This window comes from Telmatherina bonti, assembly GCF_933228915.1.
Source record: "Telmatherina bonti genome assembly, chromosome: 9".
NCBI classification, from domain to species: Eukaryota; Metazoa; Chordata; class Actinopteri; order Atheriniformes; family Telmatherinidae; genus Telmatherina; species Telmatherina bonti.
The window spans coordinates 16,463,369-16,478,119 of NC_136627.1; the positions used below are offsets into that span (position 1 = coordinate 16,463,369).

The following is a 14,751-nucleotide window of genomic DNA, read 5'->3' on the forward strand; positions in this document are numbered from 1 at the left end:
GAGGTGTCCGTCGTGGGCAAGGCAAGGTGGGTAATCCTGGGACGTGAAGCAGTGGGTCGGCAACTGGAGCCGATCCGTAGCACGCTGGAACACAACTAGACATGAGTCTGCTGATAATCTGGCAGAGGGGAAGAGATTGGAGGGAGTTTAAGTAGGTTGTGAGACATAAAAACCAGGTGAACTGAATGAAACTGATGAGAAACAGCAGAGGCAATTAGGAAGCCACAGGTAGATAGAGTTTCCACTGATGAGTGCCAGCCGATCAGGAAGGAAAAACATGACACAGGGTCAGAAAAAAAAAAGATATTTTGGCCAAAAAATACAGATGTTCCCAGCTGGTTTTACGATCTATCAAAGATAGATCTGAATCCCGGCAAAGTTCTACTAAAATCCTGAATAGGAAAAGATAAAGGATCTTTGGAATTTTTATCACTGTAAGAGAACAAATTAAGATCCAAACGTGCAAAAAACACCACAATACAGCCACAACACTGTGGATTCATTAGACCTGTACCTAGAAATCTAATGGTGTATACATATAAACTGAATGTAGGGTCAAGATGGTCAAGATGTAGGGACATGAGCTGCTTGGCGGACACGTGCACTCTAGTTGGATTTAAAGCAAGTGCGTCAGTTTCTGTAAACATTGTATACAGATTTATCCACTTATTTGTTTGGCACTGACTAATGATATTTAACACAGTCTCTCCTCACTCACACACATTTAAGTTGATCTGAACACTGGAACACACTCACAGCACAGTAACACATTTTGGAACCACAGCGCTTTTTCACAAAGCACTTTTCCACTGTTTATTAGAGGAAGAACGATTCAAGCCTGTGTTATTATCTATGATGGAATTGGTTGGGAATCTGCAGCTACCCTAAGAGGCAAAATGATATTGATCTTGAATGAGTAGCTTTTCCATTACAGTAAGAGTAAAACTAGTCAGCAGCTGTGGACACCTTGTCTGTAAGCAAGCGGTGCTGTGGAGGGAGAGAAGGTGTGAAGTGTTCAACACATAGTATTGGCCTTTCACACTTTTTCTCTGTAAAGTAAAATATCTTTTACATACACAATTGAATAATGAAGCTTTTAGGATCTAAGTGGCAAAATGAACTTAGCTGGAGGTTGTACAGTTATATGACATGTCAGCACAAAGCCTAGGACAATTTAGAATACCAGAAACAGAGGAAAAGTAAAGAAAAAAAACAAAACAAAACAAAACAATATAAACTTACAAACAAAAACCAAAACCCCTCAGGCTCATTAACATTTGCATAGATCTTGATGTCATTTGAATAGCCTGCTGGCACCTGTCCGCACAATTTTACTAATCAGCCAGAGAGGAAGTTGCTGAATAAACATAATAAATTGAGCAAGGCAATAGGCAAACCAAAGACAGTCCATCAATTGAAACACATTAATAGCAAAATATGAAAAGGTGTGGTTAAGGGTCAAAAGAAGAATAAAACACACAAGAAAACCCTGAAATGCCCAGTATGGAAAAACAGAAATGAGCATCAGGCAGTATATATATATATATACAGTATAGACTGTAGTTAATTGTTTCCTACAATATTTCTGTATTTTACTTCTGGCTGAAGTGAAGCTGAATGACCAAAAATGTACAAAGTATGAACAATATCATACAACAAAATTCAACAGAATACTAAACAGGAACCAAACCATGAAATGGTGACCCTTGATGCTATTTAGTGCTTTTATTATTCTTCATTAATCCCAACTGCTGTGATGGACTGGCGAGCTGTCCAGGGTGTACCCTGCCTTTCGCCCAAAGACTGCTGGGATAGGCTCCAGCTTCCCGCGACCCTTCATTGGATTAAGTGGTTAGGATAATGAATGAATGACTGATAATCTGATAATAATCTGATAGTTATACAAGGAGCATCGGGACTGCAGGCCAGATTCTGGCAGTTGGGGAGCAGTCAGAGGTTAAGGGCCTTCCCTAGGGGCCCACAGTGGTTCACCTCAGTTGCCAGCCTTGACTTGAACCCCAGTCCTCTAGACACAAGCAAATACTAATTTCCGATACTAATAAAGCATCGGAAACATTTAAATTTTATTCATGAATCAGCCAATAAATAAATAAATTAATTAATCAATGAATGAATGAATTAATAAATTAATGAATGAATGAACAAACATATCATTCCCAAATGTGTGATTCCCTGGGAAACTAATCCTGTCTCTGTGGAGGATACTTTAGGGGAGGATAGTCTGTCAAAACATTAGCTCAAAAAAGCTTTTTGTATTTCATAAAGTCATGTTTTAAATGGAACATTGTTTTAGTATTTCTACAGAAATGTGGAGTACAACAAACCTAATGCGGGGCATTGGGTTACAAACCCCCCCAAAAAAAAAGTTACTCACAGCTAAGTGCTCCTGTTTTTTTTTATTTTTTTTTTATCTATCATACACTGTGTATTTCTCCACCTCCCTCCTCCAGTTCTGATGATGACTTTCAAAGGAAAATAACACTGATAGCAACTGGGTTACCATGACATTTCCATGGCATTCACGACTACATCTGCAGGGTACTAAAGCAGTCTTTCTGCATCTGTGTTCACATGTTTCAGCTGTTAGATTCAGAATATCTGCTGATAATACCTGGAACCACACACACAGACTTATCAAACAAAACAAGCACTAATTATCTTTCTGTGTTTTTGTTTAGTCCACATTATGATATATATATATATATATGTATATTTTTTTTTTACAAACAATTGCATTTAGAAACACAGCACTGCTGACATTCACATCGCATGGTCTTATCTGTGTGTTTGCACACACAACCACACTGAAACACAAGAGGAAAAAAGTGTGTGTTGAGGGACCCTGTAGGAAGATGCTCCATTTACCTCTGTTTGACACCCTTGCAGAACTGCAGGGAGGCACACAAAATTCACGCTTTACACCCACAGCTGTAACACATGGACATAACTCAGGGCCATTCACAAAAATGGACACACATGTACTTCTAAGAAACACACACACACACACACAAGTATTAACCATTTAAGTACCATGGTATAAATGAAAAGTGGTATTTTACTTTGCTGGCCACAGCAATGTAAAATGGTTGATTTCCATTTCTTTTCAGTTCTGATTTCTTAATGTTCTTAACGTTGTTTATTTTTAGTATGCTTTCCTGATCCCAATTGATCTGCACATCCTCCATCTATCCATCCATGATCTTATCTGGCTTTGATTCATAGCTGCCTATAGGGGTTGTATAGTGTTTAATGAGATTTCAGCAAAATGGTCAGTGTTAGCAGGTATACTATATGCATGCAAGTTTATGACTTGCATAAACAAAAGCTTTTTCCTCTCTTTATTTCTCTGTGTGTGGAAAAAGGGCATAAAATATATTGGTGCCTGAGGAAGATAAATTATTGCAATTACAAGATAAAAAAGCCGAATGCTTCTGTGTGTGTTAGATGTTTGCAAAAGGCTGGTGCAGCATTTCAGCATGTTTCATACCACTTTATCATCTTACCTCTATATTATTGTGGTCGTACTTCAAACTCTCATGGAGGAAGCATTTCTTAAATATAAACCTAAAACAAAACTATGATATTCAGGTGAAATAGATATGTTAGAGAAAGGAAAAAATGAATTCCAACCTCTAAAGCAAAAAAAAAAACCAAAAAACAAACAAAACATAAAAACAATGACAACAACAACAAAAAAACCCACAAAAAAATTTAACATTAAGGTTTTATTGTTCTTTGTTTGTTTGCACTAAAAAAAGGGGTGGAAAATCAAACTGAAAAAATTTTTGCTTCACAATTTTAAAATAGATTTCTATCCCTGTTAAAAATAATTTTTTTTTCCTCAAATAAATAAAAATAATCCACTATAAAAATTTTTGGTCATTTTTATTGTTCTTGTTAATCTTTTTACTTGTCTGTTTGGGCATTATAGCAGCAGAATGATGGTCTAGCTTTTGTGTGGTTTTTCCTAACTGAAATTAAGAAAAATGACGAGCAAAAAAGATTCAGTGCTTTTTTTTTTCGCTTTAAGTCTACAAAACTCAGCAATATCAAAGAATTGTGAGAAACACAATTCAAATCAAATCGGCCCCCAACAAAATTCAAATCGAATCAAATTGGGACGAAACCATGTTATAATAGCCCGAGTAAAAATGGTCATGTCTCAGCAGTAAACGTGATATCCATCTGTTCAACCATTTATTAGGCTTATCAAGGTCTGGGTTGCAGGGGTGGCAGACTTTCCCTCTCTTCTGTCACCTCTTCCTTCCAGCTCGTTCAGACACTTCTTCAAGTTTGTCTGGTTATTTCTCATGGTTTGTTAAGAGGAATCCTTTAAAGAGTTCCCATGCCAGACCAGGAAAGCAATACTTCCAGGTTTCAGCATACTTGTGATTTTCCAGGGACCTTCACCAGGTTGGACATGCAGAACCACCTCACCAGGATTCCAGGAGGAATCCTAAATGATGTCTCACTGCATAATACCGAAGGCTTTACAAGCATGAGCAACAACACACATTGCATTTCCCACCGACTTCTCCCTGCTTGAGATGCTTCTAGTAGTTTCTTTTCTTTTCTTTCTTTTTTTTAATATCCTCCTCTTCCCATTGGCTTCTCTGGGTGTCAAATGTAGATGTTAGGTGAGAGCTGTAATGTACAGATGGTTTGGCTTGTATAGCTCACATTTTTTTCTCACCCTATTTTATTTGATTACTAAATAAATAACAGAATCGGTGATAAAGGGCAGCCTTGGCGGAGTCCAACCCTCACCGGAAACGAATTCGACTTACTACCGGCAATGCGGACCAAGCTCTGACACCTGTCGTACAGGGACCGGACAGCTCGTACAAGGGGGTCCGGTACCCCATACTCCCGGAGTACCCCCCACAGGAGCCCCCGGGGGACACGGTCGAATGCCTTCTCCAGGTCCACAAAGCACATGTAGACTGTTTGGGCAAACTCCCATGCCCCCCCCAGGACCCCAGAGAGGGTATAGAGCTGGTCCACTGTTCCGCGACCAGGACGAAAACCACACTGCTCCTCCTCAATCCGGGATTCGACTATCCGGCGGACCCTCCTCTCCAGGACCCCTGAATAGACCTTACCAGGGAGGCTGAGGAGTGTGATTCCCCTGTAATTGGAACACACCCTCCGGTCCCCCTTCTTAAAAAGGGGGACCACCACCCCAGTCTGCCAATCCAGCGGTACTGCCCCCGATGTCCACGCGATGCTGCAGAGGCGTGTCAGCCAGGACAGCCCCATAGCATCCAGAGCCTTAAGGAACTCCGGGCGGATCTCATCCACCCCCAGGGCCTTGCCGCCAAGGAGCTTTTTGACCACCTCAGCGACTTCAGCCCCAGAGATAGGAGAGTCCACCCCTGAGTCCACCAGCTCTGCTCCCTCATGGGAAGACGTGTTGGTAGGATTGAGGAGGTCTTCGAAGTATTCCCTCCACCGACCCACAACGTCCCGAGTTGAGGTCAGCAGCACTCCATCTCCACTGTACACAGTATTGATGGAGCACTGCTTCCCCCCCCTGAGCCGCCGGATGGTGGACCAGAATCTCCTCGAAGCCGTCCGGAAGTCTTTCTCCATGGCCTCGCCGAACTCCTCCCATGCCCGAGTTTTTGCCTCGGCAACGGCCGAAGCCGCATGCCGCTTAGCCTGCCGGTACCCATCAGCTGCCTCCAGAGTCCCACAGGCCAAGAAGGCCCGATAGGACTCCTTCTTCAGCTTGACGGCATCCCTCACTGCTGGTGTCCACCAACGAGTCCTGGGATTACCGCCACGACAGGCACCAACGACCTTGCAGCCACAGCTCCGGCTGGCCGCCTCAGCAATAGAGGCACGGAACACAGCCCATTCGGACTCAATGTCCCCCGCCTCACCCGGGACATGTTCGAAGCTCTGCTGAAGGTGGGAGTTGAAGCTCGCTCTGACAGGGGACTCATCCAGACGTTCCCAGCAGACCCTCACAACATGTTTGGGCCTGCCAGCTCTGACCGGCTTCCTCCCCCACCATCTGAGCCAACTCACCACCAGGTGGTGATCAGTTGACAGCTCCGCCCCCCTCTTCACCCGAGTGTCCAAGGCATGTGGCCGCAGGTCCGACGATACGACTACAAAGTCGATCATTGAACTGCGGCCCAGGGAATCCTGATGCCAGGTGTACATATGGACACTCTTATGCTGGAACATGGTGTTCGCTATAGACAATCCATGACGAGCACAGAAGTCCAACAACAAAACACCATTTGGGTTCAGAGGGGGGGGACCATGCCTCCCAATCACTCCCCTCCAGGTCTCACTGTCATTGCCCACGTGAGCATTGAAGTCCCCCAGCAGAACAATGGAGTCCCCAGAAGGAGCACCCTCCAGCACTCCCTCCAAGGACCCCAGAAAGGGTGGGTACTCTGAACTGCTGTTCGGTGCATAAGCACAGACAACAGTCAGGACCCGTCCCCCCACCCGGAGGCGGAGGGAAACTACCCTTTCATCCACCGGGGTAAACCCCAACGTGCAGGCACCAAGCTGGGGGCTGATGAGAATGCCCACACCAGCTCGGCGCCTCTCACCATGAGCAACTCCAGAGTGGAAGAAGGTCCAGCCCCTCTCGAGGGTACTGGTTCCAGAGCCCAAGCCATGCGTCGAGGTGAGTCCAACTATATCTAGTCGGAACCGCTCAACCTTGCGCACCAGCTCAGGCTCCTTCTTCACCAGAGAGGTGACGTTCCACGTCCCTAGAGCCAGCTTCTGCAGCTGGGGATCAGACCGCCAGGGTCCCCGCCCCTTGCTGCCGCCCAGCTCACATTGCACCCGACCCCTACGGCTCCTCCCGCAGATGGTGAGCCCACGGGAGGCGGGGCCCATGTAACCCTTTCGGGCTGAGCCCGACCGGGCCCCATGGGCGAAGGCCCGGCCACCAGACGCTCGCTCTCGTACCCCGCCTCCAGGCCTGGCTCCAGAGGGGGGTCCCGGTAGCCTGCGTCGAGGCAAGGGAACATTCATGCCCAGGTTGGTCGTTATCACCGATTCTGTTCATAACTTATATGGACAGAATTTCTAAGCGCAGCCGAGGGGTTGAGGGGATCCGACTTGGTGGCCTCAGGATTGGGTCCCTGCTTTTTACGGATGACGTGGTCCTGTTGGCTTCATCTGGTCGTGATCTCCAGCTCTCGCTTGAGCGATTCGCGGCCGAGTTTAAATATCTCGGGGTCTTGTTCACGAGTGAGGGAAGGATGGAGCGTGAGATCGACAGACGGATCGGTGCGGCGTCTGCAGTAATGCGGGCTCTGCGCCGGTCTGTCGTGGTGAAGAAGGAGCTGAGCCAGAAGGAGAAGCTCTCGATTTATCAGTCGATCTACGTTCCTACCCTCACCTATGGGCATGAGCTGTGGGTCGTGACCGAAAGAACGAGATCTCGTATACAGGCGGCTGAAATGAGTTTCCTCCGCAGGGTGGCCGGGCTCTCCCTTAGAGATAGGGTGAGGAGCTCGGTCATCCGGGAGGGGCTCAGAGTAGAGCCGCTGCTCCTTCGCATCGAGAGGAACCAGTTGAGGTGGCTCGGGCATCTGGTCAGGATGCCTCCTGGACGCCTCCCTGGTGAGGTGTTCCAGGCACGTCCCTCGGGGAGGAGACCCCGAGGAAGACCCAGGACACGCTGGAGGGATTACATCTCTCGGCTGGCCTGGGAACGCCTCGGGATCCCCCCCGCAGAGTTGGCAAATGTGGCTGGGGAGAGGGAAGTCTGGGCTTCCCTGCTTAGGCTGCTGCCCCCGCGACCCGACCCCGGATAAGCGGCAGAAGATGGATGGATGGATGGATACTAAATAAATACTAGTTTAGTTGTAAAATATTTTTGAAACATAAAGCAAGAATGTCATTTTATGACCAGTTTCAAAGAGGAAAACTGGAAGCTTGACCTGGCTGCAGCCACTTTATTCAGTAAAAGTTAATATATCTCAAATAAACTATGTATTGCATTTAATTTCACATGCTACAGCCATCTGGTAATCTCTGTATATAGGCATTATAGGTGATTTCTGAAGTCGACTGAACATTCACTGCTAAACAGGCAGTTTCTAAGGAAACTCATCTTTATTTATATGAATATTGCCAAACAAACACTGTTGACCCATGCGTTTTTTACATTAATTTTTACAATAACTAATAACTAGAAAATAGTAAAATCCAACATTTCGAAGTGAATTAAAAGTTAAAGAGAAAAAAGTGGTTTAAGTGATGACTTAAAAACAGCAAGTGAAAGGTCGTGTGCAGTGGTAGTTGGTTACGTTATGTGCAGCAACAGAAAAAGCTTGGAAACCTCTAAGTTTCCTATTGATTATGGGGATGGTTAAAAGTGACCTATCTGCTGACATGAGTTACTACAAATGTTTGTAGGGTTGGAAGAGAATCCTGTGTGGAGAGACTGGATGCACTAATAAAATACATTAAATAACTCCAAAATAAACAGGAAACCAGTGACGTGAAGCCACAGCTAAACTTCTCTGCTCTGACTCAGACCCACCTGTGAATCCCTCTCTTGCTCTCTCTCTCTGTCCTCATAAAGGGTCCACACTGTTCTTTAAAGGCACATTACAGGACTTTTGCCATTTTCCCATTGGCTCGCCTCTTATGGATGCCTAATTCTGCATCCATCTGGCATCCTAACCGTACTTTGAGCTCTCTCCAGCTAGCTAAAAACAATTTTACAATGGCTGGCATTTTATCCCTTTCTTTCTTTTCTTTTTCTAGTGTGTGAAGCAAAAACTCTGTTGCAGTGTCACACAGCATACTGGGTTATAAAGTTGCAGTGCAGTTTTTCAGCCTCAGAACGCTGCTGAGCAGCAGCAGATCCAGAAATGCACATGATAGACGTCACTGTGCCATCCAACAAGTATATGTTGGATGGCAACCTACAAAACTCTTTAAAACGCAGCGTTTTAAAGTCAGAAAGTTATGCAATGCACCTTAATGTCTCTTTGAAATTACATATAACTATTGTTCAAACATTAAACAGTTGACTTAAAAAAAAAAGCCGTTGACTATGTGTGCCGTTTCCACTTATCGATTAATCGATCAATTGTGCACATTCCTACTGTACATTAAATGTATCTGGGCTATGTGGTGTTTAGTAATGCTGCAGATTATTGTATTATTCTGGGGTGTAACTGAAGAAGCAATCTCAGCTAAAAGAAGATATTTGAAAAGCAAGATGCAATACTTGCAAAGTCGAAGTAATACGAGGAGGATATTGTGTCAAATTTAACCCCACTGCCAATTTGATATGTCACACAAACAATGGTGGGAAGCTAACGCTGCCAACATTAACTTTAATTTTGTACAGGATTTGATCATCTGAGTCTTTAGTAAAAAAATATTGTCATTGATAAATATTTGACATCGGCCATGATAACAATATTGATATCGGTTAGCAAAAATGTTTATATTGTTGCATTCTTACACATAACAATAGGGGGGAGAACTCTGTAATCTAAATAATCAACGATTCCAAAATGCACGGGAGGCTGAATTGACGCCTCAAATAAAACTGAAAGCAAAATTACATCTTTATCCAACTGACAGTATTTACAAAATCCAAACAGACAAATGAGACAAACATGTTGCGGCGGCTTGCTTGTATAAAAAAAACCCATCCAGTTCTCTCATGTGTGACAGTGTTAAAAGTAAGTGAGCCTCGGAAAGGATCCAAATAGTTGATGTTTTCAAAAATGGGAGGAGATTTGGAGGAAATATATGCTTCATGTTAAATTTATTCAGTAATAAAAAGGATATTAACTTTTCTATAAACTTCAAAGCTACATATTATAGATATTATCCTAGGGACTAGAAAAAAAATCAGGATTAATAAAAAAAAAATGTAGAGGAGAAAAGTAACAATAACAACACAGTGTGGACATACTGGATAAAAGGAAGAAGCCTTCAAATACAAACAGGTGAGAAGAAAGAATGAGAGAGTGAGAGACACAGGTAGAGTGGAAACTGAACAGAGAGCAAGAGGGAGGGAGCGAGCGAGAGAACACTGTGTGTTGCACCACATGCTTCTCAGATCCCTGAAGGTGCGCTGTCTGTGAGGGAGCTGTCCTGCTGAGAGAATCAACAACAGGAGGAAGGGAAAAAGAGCTGAGCATCCAAACATCAAGCACAGCGCTGATACTGGTGAGTCGGGGAGACAGAGAAAGGACTGGGGAAAGGTGGGGAAACTGGGGCACACGCAAATTAGAGACACACATTAACATCGGCAACCAAGAGAAGAGCGTGAAAAGAGAGAGACGGAAAAAGTGCTGATGGCAGAAGTGTTGTGGTGCACCCTCCCTGGACCTGAAAGTGATTCCACACCCCCCCTGTTTTCTCCCTCATCTGTGCCCTGTCTCCTTATCCGTTCTCTGACCCTGTCCCTCCTCCTTTACCCCTCTCTCCCCTTTCTTTCACATGCCATCGCTTGCGCACCATTCCCACAGTCAGACCAGCGAGAGCGCAGCGCTTGGCTTGCATCTCTCTCTCTCTCTCTGCTTCTCTTTCCTTCTTCTGCCATCTCTCTGCACTCCATCTCCACCTCCTCTGCTTTTCACTCTGCAGCTAAAATCCTGTTTTAAAAAGAATCCCCAAGCTCGGCATCAGAAGCAAGACACAAGAGAAAAAGCAGTGAAGGACTAAATTGGGGATCCTGCACAGAACTGAGGAGTCTTTGTTGTTTTCAGGGTTTTGATGACTGACCTGCTCTGAAGTCCCTTTTATGCGAGGAAAGACTGAAAATGGGATGCTTCATGTGAGGACAGGAAAAGAGGAAAAGCTTTGGCAGGGCTGTTTTGCTTCAAAGAACTAAGTGATACAAGTGAAGACGCATTTGGAGGTGAACAAATGAAGCCTTAAGACACATACAAGGAAACAAACCAACTTTAAAAGAAACAGAAAGACCAGAACAAAGGATCTGACACTTAAATCAAGAGACTGAAAAAAAACAACAACCAAACTCTGAGACTTCAGGCTTGTCTACCAGCCTATCTTCCCACATCCATATCTGTCCCAGAGTTTCACTCTTTGTTTTGGGTTGTGCCACCTCCACTGAAGCTCAGCCATGCAGGTGTCCATCGCCTGCACGGATCACAACCTGAAGAGGGGGAATGGAGACCACAGCAAGCAGAGCACCACCAGCCCCAACGTGGTGAACCAAGCGAGAGCCAAGTTCCGCACCGTGGCCATCATTGCTCGTAGTTTCGGCTCCTTCACACCACGCCACATCTCTCTGAAGGAGTCAACAGGGAAACACACAGGCATGAAATACAGGTGTGTGTGAATATCTGTGTTGGGAAAGTGTGTGCATACTGTGCTGGGTTCAAGTTTGTAACAAATCCCTCACCACACTTCTTTTCTCATCCCATCCCATTTTATTATAGTCCTAATTTTGAAAGAGATGTTGAATGTAACTCTAATCTCATTTTTGTCATTTGGTTGAACAGTTTTGAGGAAGTTAGAAGAATTGTGAAACACAAATATTTTGCTCTGCGTCTAAAACTAAAATCAACTTCAAGTTGAATCATTGAAGAATATAACATATAATTGTACTAATTACGTTTTTAAGAATTATTATTTATCTACATATTGGTTTATATTTCCTGTGATTTGCATGTATATTTGATCAAAAATGAAAAACTGTCCACATTGAGCTTTACCTTGCTTGTTTTTAAATATGGAAATTTCAGTCCTATTATTGGATGAAAGAAATTTGACTTTAATCTTTATAACCTGATCCTAACTAGATAACTACCACACACAAACATTCCCAATCCTCTTATGTATTGAGAACTTCCTCTCTATATTTCCAACCTGATCCGCAGTCTCCAGTTTGATAAGCTGTACAGCAGCAGCCTGTTCAAACTGGATGCCACATGTAAAACTTAAAAGGATGTTGCTGATGTTTCCTGGAGGTTCCTGTTTTTTGCCTTTCACTTCTGATGAGTTCCCACTCCCCACGTTTCTTGCATGGTGTTTAAACCTGCCAGTTTGTCCTCATTGGTACTGTAACTGTTCAGATGCCTTGAATGGAGGAGCACTCTTCCTCTCCTGATTCTCTCCCACACACCTGAATACTTTCCCTCTCCCTGCACTTTAGTGAGACAGCTCTGCAGTGTGGGCAGAGTGTCTGAGTCGGATTTGACCTCAGCAGTGCTGTGGCTAGGCTGACTTGTGTTTTTTGACTCACAGCCTCAAGCTGTGAATCTTATGCAAAATTTAGATCCATTATTTTCTTTTTAAGCTCTTTGGATGGCTGTGAAATCAGACTTGAGTGTGTGAGTCTGAGCGTCTGCAAGAGCTGGTTGGTTTGTGCGTGTGTGCTTGAAGAAATATCACAGTGACAGAATGCGGTCATAAAGTATGATGGAGTTAGGATTTTGATGAATGAATGCATTTCAGCTGATGAAATATGGGTGATCTGTATATTGTCTGTGAGAACAGTAACTGAGCAAACTAATTTTGCAAGGCATGCAGGTAAAGTTAAAACTGAAAAAAATGTTAAGAGGAAAAGTGATGATTGTCTTTTTTTTTTTTTTTTAAAGTTTTAACTCATAAAATAATCTCATAAGGGATTTGACCATTTTGAGTGTCATGCATCTGGATCCATTCCATTATATTTATCTTAAGTGGTTCTTGGCAGCACATCTCTTCGTCAGCTCATTGCTGTATGTACCAGTTTAAAAAAAAAAAAAAAAAAAAAAAAATTGAGGATTTTTTTTGATTTTGTAATACCTTATCAGGTAACCTATAATGAATTTTATCTGTTACGGTATAGTGATCTTCAAGGCTGGACTTACATTACTCGTCTAGATTGGGCATGTCTAGACAGTGTGTAATGTAAGTGAGCTGTAATACTGGTTGACCAGTAATGGGAGCAGGGAGACAGCTGGACAGTGTATATGCAGTGACTGGCTGCTATTTACACCAAACAGCAAATACTCATGACTGCAAATATTCAAATCTGAAAACGTACATCATCCCAAGCAAGGTGGGTTATACCGTATCTCTGTCTTACCTACCATGTCTATGATGGTACGACACCCTGGTCATAAATAAAACTTGTCAAATGCAACTATATATATGGTGCATACTGTGGTTCTGTGTTCAGCTGGGATAGGCTCTAGCGCTTTAAGTTCTTTGTGGGAACTTGGGGCCTAATGAAAGACAATGACAGTGGATATTTGTCTTTGGCACAACTGTTTCAAGCTGATCAAATAAATCACCCTTCTTGGGATGAATAAAAATCTCTTTTCAGAAGACAGACTAGTTCATAAAGTCAGATGAAGCAGTGTCATGAAAGTATTCAACTGAGCACCAGTATACCCTGAATTTTCCATGAATGCTAATGATGGATGTTCTTTGAGGTCCCTTGTCACATGTTTACAAACAAGCAAAATGGTTTAGTCCACACCTGCACTGGTTGTTTCAATTGAGTTATGTAGACTACGTACAAGGTGACAGGACAGCTGGAGGAGCAGAAAGCAAATGTGTAAACATCAGAAATGGAAAATCAGGCTACAAAAATAAGATTGAAAGAGCAAAATAGCTGCTTCCTCATTTCTTTAAGAGAGGCGAGCGACACCCCTGAACAAAAACACGCAGTTTGGCCTGATATCAGCAGCAGCTGTCTCAGAGGGACAACATTGATTAATTACTATCATAAATGCATCAAAGTTATTACCATCAATCATTTAACATATCTCAGCCCTTGTGGTAAACATTTTTTTTGTGTAGTAATACCTCTTTGTTAAACTGTTCAATGAATGTAAATGTTGACAAAGTATTTATGATTTGTTGCATTAAAACAAAGAGAAAATATGGATGTTTTTATTGTTATGGTTATTATGCTATTTTAATGGATTGGCACAATGAAATTGCACTGTATATGGCACACACTTTTTAAAAACTAACCCTTATATTGATGTTGGTAAAGATTGATCACTGAAACACTAAAAGTGAGAAATCTGCTAGTGTCTGAAAATGGTTGAAAAAGGATACAAATACAGTTACAGTCAAATAAATTCATTTAAATTGTAGGGAAATGGGGATTTAGCACATGTAACACGATGGATTGTAAACAGGCTAGTGCTATTTTAGTCAAGAGGCTAAAATATATTGCCATGAACCTTTTTTAGAATGTAGTAAAGAGAAACAAGATTAAGTAGTGAAGGACTTATTTTAATGTATTTTTTGTGCAAATGTTACTGTAAACTGCTGGAGAGAAGTACAGTAAACACTCACTTACCGTACTGTTGTGACAATGTAATCATGCAGGATTTTAACCCTTCAAAGCATGGTGTCCACCACAGTGGACACCTATTTAAAGGCTGTTTTTTTTTTACTATATTCAGAAGTGGGATTGGTCTATTTGCATTTTTGGCCACTTCAATGAACATTAGGAGAGTGACTCAACACACTGCCACTCACTGAAGAATAAACTAATTCTGTTTAAAATTATCTATATACACATACATGTAATTACCAAACTTTACCTCAATGATAAACAGGACAAGAAAATGATACTAGTCCATTTTTTATAGAATATTTATATTACATAAATATGACAATATATTATTTGTGAATATTGCTACAGAACAGATAAAATAAATTAACTAGATAAAAAGTCATTATACTAAAGATAAATGAAAGGGTCTGTACATGTCTGTAGAAGTAAAATGTTGCATATGAAAAATGTGG

The 14,751-nt window shown here is 42.6% G+C and overlaps 1 protein-coding gene across 5 annotated transcripts in view; it reads left to right on the forward strand.

The window, feature by feature from the left end:
- kcnab1a (potassium voltage-gated channel subfamily A regulatory beta subunit 1a) overlaps positions 1 to 14,751 on the forward strand; it is a gene marked incomplete at its 5' end in the record, with an annotated part of 118,009 nt that overhangs the window by 32,351 nt on the left and 70,907 nt on the right. For 2 of the 5 annotated variants that reach the window (XM_079245808.1, XM_079245809.1), the window contains one exon: positions 11,117 to 11,325. The exons of the other annotated variants lie outside the window; for them this stretch is intronic. In XM_079245808.1, the coding sequence (XP_079101934.1) occupies positions 11,117 to 11,325 (209 nt within the window). Of the gene's footprint in view, positions 1 to 11,116; positions 11,326 to 14,751 lie in introns of those variants that run through there. 5 annotated transcript variants of the gene reach the window in all.